This window comes from Cydia pomonella, chromosome 1 (assembly GCF_033807575.1).
Source record: "Cydia pomonella isolate Wapato2018A chromosome 1, ilCydPomo1, whole genome shotgun sequence".
NCBI lineage: Eukaryota > Metazoa > Arthropoda > Insecta > Lepidoptera > Tortricidae > Cydia > Cydia pomonella.
Genome location: NC_084703.1, coordinates 27,238,331 through 27,251,266, shown reverse-complemented (window position 1 = coordinate 27,251,266; position 12,936 = coordinate 27,238,331). Strand labels below are relative to the sequence as shown.

At 36.9% G+C, this 12,936-nt stretch overlaps 1 protein-coding gene across 3 annotated transcripts in view; it reads right to left on the bottom strand.

Moving 5' to 3' along the window:
- Positions 1-12,936, bottom strand: part of LOC133527580 (diacylglycerol kinase eta) — a 137,057-nt gene that overhangs the window by 14,901 nt on the left and 109,220 nt on the right. For all 3 annotated transcript variants that reach the window (XM_061864640.1, XM_061864649.1, XM_061864659.1), the window contains 4 exons: positions 11,034-12,518; positions 8,466-8,882; positions 512-686; positions 199-428 (listed from right to left, as the gene is read on the bottom strand). In XM_061864640.1, the coding sequence (XP_061720624.1) occupies positions 199-428; positions 512-686; positions 8,466-8,882; positions 11,034-12,518 (2,307 nt within the window). The remainder of the gene's footprint in view (positions 1-198; positions 429-511; positions 687-8,465; positions 8,883-11,033; positions 12,519-12,936) is intronic.

Genomic DNA, 12,936 nt, shown 5'->3' with positions numbered 1-12,936 from the left:
ATTTTGTGTACTTCATTTTAATATATAGTTTATTCAACTTTCATTCGTATATTTTATGTAGATAAAGATTATTGCAGTAACAGAATTTAGTAACCAACTAGGTATATAATACGTAACTACGAACTTCGCCAGTCACACTGCCGTGTATTTCGATACATGTATGTATACATAACTGAAATAAATACACAAAGTTCTAACCTAAGGCTTGTCTCGAGCGCGCGCGAGCGGCACATCATTTGCGCTCTGTTCTTGTGAATGATTCGCACACAGCCCGGCGGCTGCAGCCAGGCCTCGCCGTCCACTTGTACGGGCACGCATTCATCACCAAGAATATTGATTTGCACTGCGCGGCACTGGGCAATGCGATGCTTCTGCAAATTGATGAGGCGGGACGCGGCCATTTGTGCTGATCCAAATACTGCCACCACCTGCATATATCCGTAGCAAGTTTTTATTTAATTAGGTCCCTTTTGCACATCTAACATACAGGTTTGAGTGTTTCGCACGTTACCTCTAGGATACGGTCATCGAAAGATGGGGCTAAGAAAATATCATCGCCCCTGGTTCCTCCCCAAAAATTCGTCCCACCCATGAATGATGATATGTTAAGTACGACAATCCCCTGCAGTTCTGGCAGCGGTATACGTTGTCCATCGCATTCTAGTTGCACTCGTTGTCCAAGGTGCCTTAAATATAAAGACATGCTATCAATCTGTAACTACAAAAAAAACATAAATATTGGTACGATAAGGACGTACATTTAATGGATACTTGAGTGAATCAAATAGGTCCGAAATAATTACTTTTTATTAGTTATTACCTTTTTAGTACTCGTATATTTCGTCTCTCTCACAATATAGGTGCTAGAAGGACAGCGATATATATTTTGGCATCGTTGGCGTGTATGTTGCTTAGCTAATATACTATAAGATAGCTGTCGGTATCTGTCCGTATCTTACGGTATATTAATATCAGTAAAAAAAGGCGGAAAATTTGAAAAATCGCGGGTTAGCAACAGTACGTTTGAATTGCTCGAAAATCGCGTGTCATTTATATCTTATCTGTGGAACTGTTTTGTTTACATTTAGATTTTGATCAAGTTTGTAATTGCGATTTTCAGAGTTTAGTTTGACATCATATTGAAAAAATTGGCCAAGCGGCAGTCACGACCGCGATGAATCGTTCCGCACTTGCCTAGCTAGAGGTAGCCGCCCGTAAATCAAAACTTCCAATCCAGTAACTTGTTTATTATGTTGGCCCAATCAATAATCCAAGCTTGAGACCTCGAGCGCCGAACGCAACTTTGTCAAAAATCGACAAAACCGCGAAAATTTCGCGTTTTTTTAGATTTGGGCGATTATCACCCTAAAGGACTAGTTTAGATAGTATCTTTTCAAAGCGTTATTAAAGTAGACTAAAATTTGATACAATACGAGACTAAATTGTCGTATAAAGTATTCCAAAGTATATAATTTTTACAAATTTGAATTACTAGGGTAAACAAGTGCAGTGAGTAAAATAATTTATTAATAATACTTGATAATACTGATAACCAGGGGTCGGACAAAAAGTGCGGATGACGTAAAAATGACGTAATCTTGCACACAGGATGATGTTTGAGTTTGTATTTAAACTTCCGTGTGACATGTAGTAACAAAGTAGTATTAATGAAGTAACTAAATAATCTTAAATAAATCCATGGAATTAATAATACAGGTGGTAGGGTGATGTAGTGAATAAAATAAATTTCACGAAACTTGTTACCATAAGGTATAATTATTTGAAAATAGTTAGAACAAGTCTGTGGGATTGCCACAATATTCGAGTAAAGATGACATTTTAGAGCGTTTTCTTATACATTAGTAAATATAAACTTTAGCTAAATATAATCGTGAAGATACAATAGCTAAACAATAACGAAGTCAATTTATTATTCATCTGATTGACAATGTGCCAGTCAAAAACGTACTTCCTCATTTCAAGTGGCGATATCGTTTAATAAAGAGGTTGATAAATGATAAGTGATAATTGTTTATGAAAATCAAAAATACTATTTGAAATCATTCTATAAGTGGTTTGACGTCATCCGCACTTTTTGTACGACCCCTGCTGATAACAAAAAAAAAATTAATGAGTCTCGAACCCACATCCTCTTGCATGTATTTCCACGTACATACCGCAACGCTATTGAAGCCTACTTACGCTGTGCCAAATTGTTTACTACAAGGATCCCAGTAAGACTGTTTGAATGTGTGAGTGATACTTAGAAATAGAGTCAAGAAACATTCTGTCGACATTAAGGGGTAGTTTTTGTACAATGAAGTGTTCAATGTTTGTTTTAATAGTTCAATATTTATTTAAAGAGTGCGCTAATCATACTTTACAGTATAGAAATACCAAGACTACTCCACAAAAAAATTAAAACTCAAAATTTGCAATTGTGGCGCCATCTAGTGAGGTTTAAGCTTTGGGTAACCTAGTCGAACCACCTTAAGTTCGTTTGTTATCCCGTGTTGCTTTGGGCTTTGTAGACTGGTTGCTCTCTCATGCTTCATCTTCATTCAAACCACCAACTCTCATTGATAAAGATTCGGCATTTTAGTTTATGCAAGCATAAGGATAACCATACCTACTTAGTTTCACAACACACCATGATCACACCCAACTTATTGTCACGGATAGGTACGACGACGACTGAAGCAAGGACATCATTATTTTTGTAGTCTTTATCTAAATGGTAATTAATACAGTATAATCAGCGAATTAAAAAAACATAGAAGACTAACGTCAAACAAAATATCAGCGTAAAAATGACCCCATTATTACTATGCAATACTAATAACGGACCAATTGCAACTCGTCAAAGTTCAGGTCTTGTTTTCTTTGACGAAACTTCATTTGACCATGATAAGTCAATTTAAACCACCCGAACTACGATTGGTTACTAAATGAGGCGCTGTGATTGGCTGTAGCGTTGTCACTTGAAAATACATGTAAATGGAAACCAACTCTAGGTAGACGGTTTCATGCAATATATAATAGTTTTAAATGCAATATTTTTGTATGATAATTTATTATTTTATTTTAAAGGTTTCTTATTTGTTGGTTTAGCGCACCTATTAAAAGGCCATTAAGCCTTGAACCAATTAATACATTGTGTCGTTCATCTTATAGGGCATCTGCGACGTTTAGTTAGGTGGCACAGAAATATGTCAAATGTAAATTAATGTAAATTTGATAGTTCAAACTTGGAAAAATACAGCTGGCATTTGGGATTTTGGATTTTGCTATGATTAAGATAAAAACCGATATCTGAGGATCCGAGAGGCCTTTTATTATGAATTTGAGATCAAAATTAAAACGAAAATGCCGCGGGTTGAATTTTAAAATGTTTCATTTGATCAAGGTGAAAATAGATATCTGAGGATCAGAGCGGCCCGTCATTATGATTCTGAAGTCATATTTGGTAAAAGCGTCCTCCATCTTAAATGAAACGCCCGACACCTTGAATATCTCCATTTTTGCTCTTATCATGATCATCATTCATCATATAAAAGCAAACACGGAGAAATTTAAGATGTCGGGCGTTTTTGTCAAATTTGACCTCAGAATCATAATGAAGGGTCGCTTGGATCCTTAGATATCGATTTTCATCTCGATCAGAGCCAAAATGCACAAATCCAAGATGGCGAGGGTTTGTTTCATTTTTGACCTAATATTCATTATAAAGGTCCTCTAGGATCCTCAGATAGCGATTTTCATCTTGATCAGAGCAAACATGCAGAAATTCGTATTGAACACGTCGTCATATGAACAGTTTGTATGGGAAAATATCATGATTGTTTTGACTATTTTCCTCCCATTCTTTTCATATTTTTTCAGCATTCAAATGATCCCTGGATCTAGATATATTCCAATACCAAAATTAGTCAAATCGGTCCAGTCGTCCGTGAACTTCCGGTTATAAATAGCAGCGAGATACCGGGACTTAGTAAGAAAGTACACATAAAAAACCTCCACCTACAACGGCGATTCGTATTTACTATCACAAGTTAAAATTATTAAAACAACAACCTGAACAAATTAAAAATGAAAGTTTCTTAATATCAATGGTTGTTTAAAATGCATAACATCATCCACATATAAAGACTGTTGTGATCGAGAGAAATCAAAATAAATAATATGATACTAGCTAAACTATACGTGAAAAGTAATTCCATATTTTTTTCCAGTGTTTGTTGGAACGACTAGCACATCATTTATCCGCACAATAAAGCATATTTCTTTTGTTAAAGATATAATTTGAATACTTCTTACTGACTGTGACAACGGGCCGCCATCTGCGAAATAAATACAAGTTGATGCCCCGCCCGCTTCGGCACAATGTGTGTGGGGTCATTTTGCAGAGCTAGTTCGTCATCTATGTTTATTATCAATCGCCGAGTATAATATAAAAATAAAAAACAATATTATGTGATAACATCAAAAACAACTTGCGTCGGGAGCGCAGGATGAATTCCGTCCGGCTAGTGGGCGATGTCAACGGAACGCCGCGCAATGAGCAAGCGCTCGCGTCTCGCGTCTGTGTGCGCGCACACACAAACTTAGATAGCTCCCGCTCCCGCCCACCGCAGCGCGATAAAAGCAGCTTCAAAAATTCGAGATTTTTGAAAGTTGATTTCGTATACCTAACTGTGATTGGGTACTTTTCATGTATATTCATTTCGAAACGGTTTAGTCAACTATAATGAAATAGACCAATCACAGCTCGCCGCGGTCAAGACACGAAACAATACGATAGCTCAAATTAATTATTTAGTTTTAGATTGTTTAGTAGAAACAATTGCTTCATAAGTCATAAACGCACATGTGACACCGTTAATATAGCAAAATCCAGACTACAAAACCGCTTACCGTTGCTTGTTAGTCTCCATAGGCTACGGTGGCTAAAATTTAGAAAAAAACTCTCTAAAAATTGAATTTATCATGGAGCAAGTACAAGTGACGAGATGGTATCGTTGACCAACCCGCCGGCCCCGGCGACCGGAGCGCGTACGAGTATGAAGGTATCGCGGCTGCTCGAATATCTTAAATTGCTGTATACTTTTGATTTGTTTACCTTTATGATTTTATTAGTTGAAAGTATTGTTTTCGTTGACTCGTAGAAAAAGTATTGTATTCAATCTCGTACCTCACTTAGGAAACTCAGCTTACTCCAGGGGTTCCCAATCTTTTTCAACATGCGGCGCAGTTACAAGTTTAGTATTTTGCAACGGCGCCCTTGTAAATTTAAAATCACGGTCGAAAAAGAGTAACACGACGCTATATTATTTACCGATGCGAGCGCTCAAATAGGTAACCGCGAATATTTGTGGTTTCGGATAATGATAGAACTCACGGCGCCCCTCTTTACTTTCTACGGCGCACCAGGGCGCGGCGGCGCACACTTTGGGAATCCCTGGCTTACTCGACTGAAAAGCTCTCCATTATATCACGATTGTATAAAACACTATGTATAAAACACTCGTATGTATGGGATATTTTGATATACAGTTAGGAGCAAAACTGTCCCAATAGTAGCATATTAGGAGAATGTGGAGAAGTTGATGTCGATCAAGGGGAGGGGCAAATGGTTAATACATAAACATAACAGTACTCCTTGAAATTTTCTACAAATCGGCCTAACATATTATGTACTTGGCATTTCCGGTTATTATGTAATTTCGAATCGAAAAGTAGAAAAAAACACATTTTTATTTTTTTCAATATTTCTAGATCCTCCTATGAAAACAAATTTTATCATTCGCCGCAACTGTTAATTAAATTACGTGTTGCCCGACAAGTATTTATTACGCGAATGCCTACCCAAACGTTAAGCGTGCATAAGAATATTTGTTTTTCAGCCAGGGGTGATTTTACTATGGCAATCCGGATAGGCCCTTCGTACCAAAAAGGGCAAACATACATGCATCAAGTATTTTATTCATCACGGTTATAATTATATTTCTATGAAAATAGTCACCGCAATGCACTACCTACAAGCTTTTTTTTACAAATAATGTATTAATGGGTACTTTGAGTTGATACTTTTTAGAATAAGAGATATAAAATGTCAAATATTTTATGAAGTGCAAATCGCCACACTGTGATCGTAAAGGCCAAAATTGTCACGAAAAACTACATATAATTTATATTTTTTGTCCATTTTTTTTGTACGAAAAGGTAAGATAATATTTTCGAAAGTGATTCCTCGTCCCTAAAAAATACGAAAATCATATATAACTTGCCGTATTTGCTAAGACCAAGTAGAAATACAGATTGGGCCTGGGGAGCAGGCCCTTTACCTTCGCTTTTTTGGGGGTAGCCAAGGCACGATCTCGTGGCTACCGGGCTAGATTAGCTTTGTTTGACCTAAGAAACAATTCTGTCAAGCGGCATCGCGTGAGACAAAAGTGCATACTGCTTCATTCATTTCTGCACTTACTTACCCCACTAAAGGAAACATTGTAAAAAGCATTAGGTGATGTAATACTTCCATGTACAGTCACGAGCTTTAATTTGGGACCCATTTCCATTAAATTTTGTTAAATATTCATAATGCAATAAGGTCGAAACTTCAGTTCGATAGTGTTGAAATGTCAAGTTAAGACATTTAAATGTTTTATTGAATCGACCCTTGAAATGATAACCTCTTTGCAAAAAGCTATCACTACGGTTTTCTAATTACGAACATGTGTCAGTGTCAGTCAAGATTTGCAAATAATAAACATGCTCGCGGCTAATCGTGATCAAGTAAGACTTCAAATTATTGATTTGCACGAACAAGGAGTAGGCATTCACGAGATATCACGACAAACAAATGTGACTAGAAACACAGGTCGCCGTTGGGTTCGACGTCACGGGAACGAGGGAAATCTTATTGACTTACGGCGAAACAACCATCGCCCGCATGTTATAACGCAAGAGCAGAGCCGCCTGATGCAAAGGCAATACATGATGAACGCCTTTACACCGACGAGCCATTTTGCGGAAACGTTTGAAGTCCACTCTTCAACAGTTAGAAGGCATTTGCACGCTATGGGACTGCATCACAGACGGCCTGCAAAAAAAATTACCTTGACGGATAACGATAAAGCTGCTCGACTTATTTTCGCACGTCAATATCTAAATTTTGATTGGACGACTACGGCTTTCATCGATGAAAAGACTTTTCTATCTTCCCAAACGGGCAGATTACATTTGTGGCGGACTGACAAGACGCGATACATGGAAGACCACGTAATAGCTAACAACGCGTCTGGTCGCGTTACAGCGAACATGTGTGGCTGGATTAGTTCAGGAGGCATTGGAGAACTTGTAAATTTACCACCCAGAGCCACTGCTCAGGATTATGTTGATTTATTGGACGAGAGTGTGCTTCCGACATTGCGATTATATTATCCACAAGAAGTCGCTAGAATAAAATTTGTTCAAGATAACGCAACCATTCATACTGCAAGAATCGTTGGAAATTGGTTCAACAATAACAGAGCGAATTTAAATGTTATTCCGTGGCCTGCAAAGTGTGCCGATTTAAACCCAATCGAAAATTTATGGGGCTTAATGGTCCAAAAATGGTCAAATCGAAACGAAAGAGCTAGAGAAGCACTTATAGATCACTGCCACACAGTCTGGGAAAGTTTTAGGGGCACTGACATATGTCAAAAATTGATTGGATCCATGCGAGACCGGCTCCAGGCCGTTATTGACAACCAAGGTGGATATACGCGGTTTTAGAATATTTAGCGTAAAAATTGGAGAGGAGTAGTTAGGTGTAATTTATTTCCGTTTTGGCCTTCGGCGATAGTGTGTTTTCAGTGGGCCTACCGCGAAAACCGAAATTCGCAAATTGCGGGGATCTTTCTCTTTTATTCTCACTAAGAAGTAATTATAGTGACAGAGAAAAATGCCCGCAATTGATGAACTTCGATTTTCGCGGTTATAGCCCTGCACCGCTAATAATGCTGTCTATATAGTTGTGATAATATTGAGTTTTGTGTCATAATAAAAATGAATAATAAAAAAGTTTAATATGTTATAATAAAGGTAATAATTTTTACTGTTATTTTTTTTTTCGTATCACGAACAATAAAATAAATACTGCCGGATAGAAGACAAGGCCAAAAACCCCAATGCCTAAGTGACAATTACTCGGAAAAAATCGGAAATGATCGTTTGCGCTCGCTCCGCCCGGTTGACATTAATTGAGCGGTTGCCCCTACAAACGTAAACGTAAGTTGTCCAACTTGTCGATGGTAAACATTATATGTATGACACTGCGTTAAAATATTAGCTCTAAATAGCGTCAGTTTGCTACACGATATTCAACTTTAGGTGGGTCCTAAATTAAAGCTCGCGACTGTACCATAAGAACCGATGTATTATTTAATGAAATGAATAAATATTTTAAAGTAAGGAACAGGTACCTGTAAGTCTTGTTCACCCACTCTTTAGATCCAAGTACGCCGTACCACATGTAATTTCTTGCACGTGAACGACATTTTTCAGGGTGTTCTTCCCGTTTGTTATGGAAATCCAGTGTTATTTTAGCATCGATTCCAATACCAAAATAGTTATTCATAACTGCTTTTTCGTAGAAGCCTTCTAGCAATGTTTCGTCAGGGTCCATTAAAGGGCTCACGGCAGCACAGAGTGCATCAGCATTTGCCAAGAGACATTGGCTTATAAAACCTTGTCTAACGTGAGGCCAGGCCGGTAATTGGACCAGTGGATTAATAATTGGTAGCTTCTTGGCACGTTCGCTGGTATCTGACTTAGAAGACCCGGTAGCTCCTCCAGTCGCACCTGATTCACCCCAAATGGAAGACACTGAGGAAGACAATCTGTTAAGAAAAAGTTATCGATTACGTTTCAGTTTTTAATTGGCTGGACGAATAATAGATTTTACATCTTATTAAGACGGGTGGGTTAATTTCCGATTTTGGGACCAATTTTCAAAGTCAGTGAGGGCAGGACACGTCATTATTTTAGATCCTGGAAATAATTTCTTTGAAGCTATTAACTTAATAAAAAACTCTCCTAGCAAATTATTTATAAAAACCCATGTGTGCCACGTGTGCCACACTTGCTAAAATGCTTATTTTTTTGGCATACTTGTTATGCCCGAATAGGTATTGTTAGGTGATATTGGAGTGCTGATGTACATAGTAAATGTTTTGATTTTAGTTTATTTCATAAAATGGTTCAAGTTTCTCACATGGGCAATCTCTCGGACTGCGTCCCCGTGGAGTACTCCCGTAAGTAATATATATATTTTATAGTCCTGTACTTTTATTTGTATTTTTCATATATCACTAAACAAATATATTTATCTACACAAGTACACACAATCACGTATTCAAAATCTGCAAATTACGGGTAATAGAAAGATAAACTCTCTTGTTAGAACGAATATCTTAATATATTATTCAGGGTTGGCAAATTTTATCATTACAGGAAAACAATTGTATTGTGAATATAAAAATAAGACTAGATTAAAAGAAAACTTAAACAAAACTACATAAAACTAAAAAAACTAAAACTACAACAAATATCTATGATGTTTTATAATTGCGTAATAATAACGTCGAATACGATTTAATAATGACATTAAAATTTCGATAAACTCTGAAAAACATTTTTGGTATCAGTCTACTACGTAAAATAGTAGGATTAATAACAGGACACAACACACTAAACAAAAACCTACACATTATGGGAAAAACAGACAGCCCCATGTGCAGAGCGTGCATGGAAGAAGAGAAAACAACAAAAAACATTCTTCTAGACTGTAAACAGGTAGAAGTATACAGGAGCAAATACATAGAGACTCCGTGTACACTAAAGGAGGCAGTTAGCAACCTGAAAACATTACTAGGCTTTGTGGAGGAGCTGGGGTGGTTAGAGTAGCGCTACCTCGTTTCACGCAAAATAGTCCCAATGGTTGTCGATTTGTGGAAAATCCCCAGCAGCACTAACTAACTAGTATCAGTCCAGATGACATTTCATTCAAAATTAAATGTCAGTTGGAATAAAAATGATAATATGCCGCAATGGCGGTCGTAATCTACTTCGTAGAGAACTATGTGTGTATAAAGCAATGAATGTTAAGTTGTTATGCAACGTATTAACTTTTTATGCAACTTGTATTTTAACCTGTACTCGTATTTTAATGCTTTTCCTTATGTTCTTATGTAGCAGTCACATAAACTAGGTACTATTAAATAAAATATAGACAATACGCCGGAAGACAGGTTACACAGACGCTTGCTACTTTTTCTTTCAGAATGGCTTTTGTTTGCTCTTTATTTTAAAGGTTTTTAAGTATATGGTGAGTTATGTGTTGATTTCCTTTAAAAGTGTGCTTATAACTCTAGGTCCATGGGGTCTCAGCGCGCATAAGTTTTTTGCAAAAATCGGGTTGACGTAACTACGGGGAAATGCCGCCAGCAACTTTGGCATATTACCTCAAGGGCCTATTTTAGAATTAACTAGTTATAGCAATCCTCTGAAAATATACATTATGTACATCGTGTTTTTATTGAATTCCGTTAACTCCGGGGTATGGGTAAGTACGTTTAAGGAAACTAAATGGAAATTATTGACTATATCCGAAATGGAGTTAATTAGAATACCGGAGTCTTTGAGAAAGTTACTTAATTTAAGCTCAAGAATGCAGAAACCTTGAAATTAAACGAAATAATAAAAAAAAAACACTGTGTATATTGTAATTTAAATAAATATCCATGAACAAAGTTGCAGTCTTTTTAAAATGGTTGTATGTTCAGATTTTTTCTTGAGCCAATATATCAAAATTACGGAAATGCATTGAAAAAAAAAGGTATTTGCACTTTGAATTACCTATAAAAAACCACCAAAAACTTCTTAAAAGGAGATGGATTCATTCAGAGATGGATTCGTTTTAGAGTTTCATGAAGTAGTTGATTTGACTGATGATACTAACTCACCAATTAAACACAGCACGAACTACTTACTTGTCTGGTTCGCCAGGTTTGAATAGACTCCCACAGGAAATTCTTCTAGTTGCCGCTGGAGAACAACTCAGAAACTTTCTATATTCCAGATCCGAACCCAGTAACTTAGGGTTATCTGACTGCCTTCTTTCTCTGTTTAAATCTAAGCCAGGTTCTGGTGAATTCGCGCTGAGAGTATCGTTGCCTTGCTCAAATATATCACTTAAAACAGACGCCATTCGGCTTGCGCATGCCTTAAGGCTCTTTTTATCCTCACTGTGGGATGGAGAAGGAGGTTCGACGACAACACTCACTTTAGGAAATGTAGAAACATTATCTACGTCAGTCTCAGAGATATTTTTTTTGTCTGATTCATCGAAAAAAAGAGACCCTGAAATGTTATTTTGAGATTTCTCTCCAATTTTCGATGATTCGTCTAATTGTTTCAGTACCTCTGCTGTTTTAGGTATTAATAATTTCATACTTCCGTTATCACTCCGGCACACTTTTCTAATACTTTTCTTTTTATAATGCCTTTTAAAAGATTTTCGGGCTATATCATTTCCTTCTTCAAAATGTGCTAAGCTGCAATATTTTTTTTGTTCGTCCGGTTTACCTGAATTTTCAATATAAAATACTTTATTTTCAAAGCCAAATTTATCGATATCGTTTTCTTTAGAAAAATTGGCTCTAGAATTAAATTTTAATTTTACCTCCTTATTTTTTTCCAAACTTGGATTTCGACTGTCCATAGCTAAATCTGATACTGTGTCGGAAGTAAACAATGTAGTGTCATCTGTATAAGTTTCATTTTCACCATTTTTCCCCAACATCGCAAGCAGAACATCTTGTCCTAGCATGGAGCTTATATCATCCACGATCGACTCACCATGTAGTGTTTCAGAGTTTACATATGTCGTATCAGAAGCTTCAGGTGAATCAATATGTCCAATTCCACCTAAACCTTCGATTTCATTGAGGTCACTGGGTTTAGTTTCCATGATTTCAGAAATTAGACTAAAATCATCGCTCATATTTGAACCCTCTGAACTTGTGTCATCGTCGTCGTCATCATCATCGTCATATAATTCCAAGTCTACACTAGAAGGCCTTCTGTCTGGAGTACATTCTCCGCTCCCTGCCATTACGCATTGTATCAATTCTTGAAAGTGAACATCATCAGTATACGGTTTGTCTATATCTATAATAGTCAATTGGTCCGATTCATAAGTTTCTCCCTGTAATATCGAATCTCTCTTATCGCTAAGATCTGAGACAACCAAGTTTGGTATCATTAAGTTACTACTAATACTGGATTCCTGATCAGTGTCTGGTTCCAATTTATGCAAATTTTTGCATGAGCTAGCATTACATGTCAGTAGGTTTGTGACTGATAGACGAGCTTGACTTATCGTAATACTATTTTTTTGCTCTACCTTGTTATCCACATCGAAGTTGAACATTGGAGTTATAAGTTTGACTATATCCTCATCTACGTCCGGAATGCTGCAAAAAATAAACACGTTGCCTTGAGCAGACCTATAAATAATAAACCAACGAGTGTTTAATGCACAACTGGCAATATTGTACAAATGCGTCCGTTACAAATTTGACCAGTAAAATCATTCACGTGATTCTGCCTTATTATGATGTACATTAGGATAATCCGGATGATTTGGATGATTGGTTTATGTAGAACCACCTATGTGATTTTTGTAGGTAAGACTTGAGGTGATTCGGAGGACAATTAGGTGATCATTAGCCTATCTGATATTGAATACGAAAAAGGCTTTTGTTAAAAAATAGCACTCCGTATTAGAACACTCTGAAGTTTTCGGAAATGTGACAATGAACATGATTGTAAAAGGGTGTTCACGGTCACGGGAGACTATGCACATACGTCGGAAACCCCGATTTAGGCGGC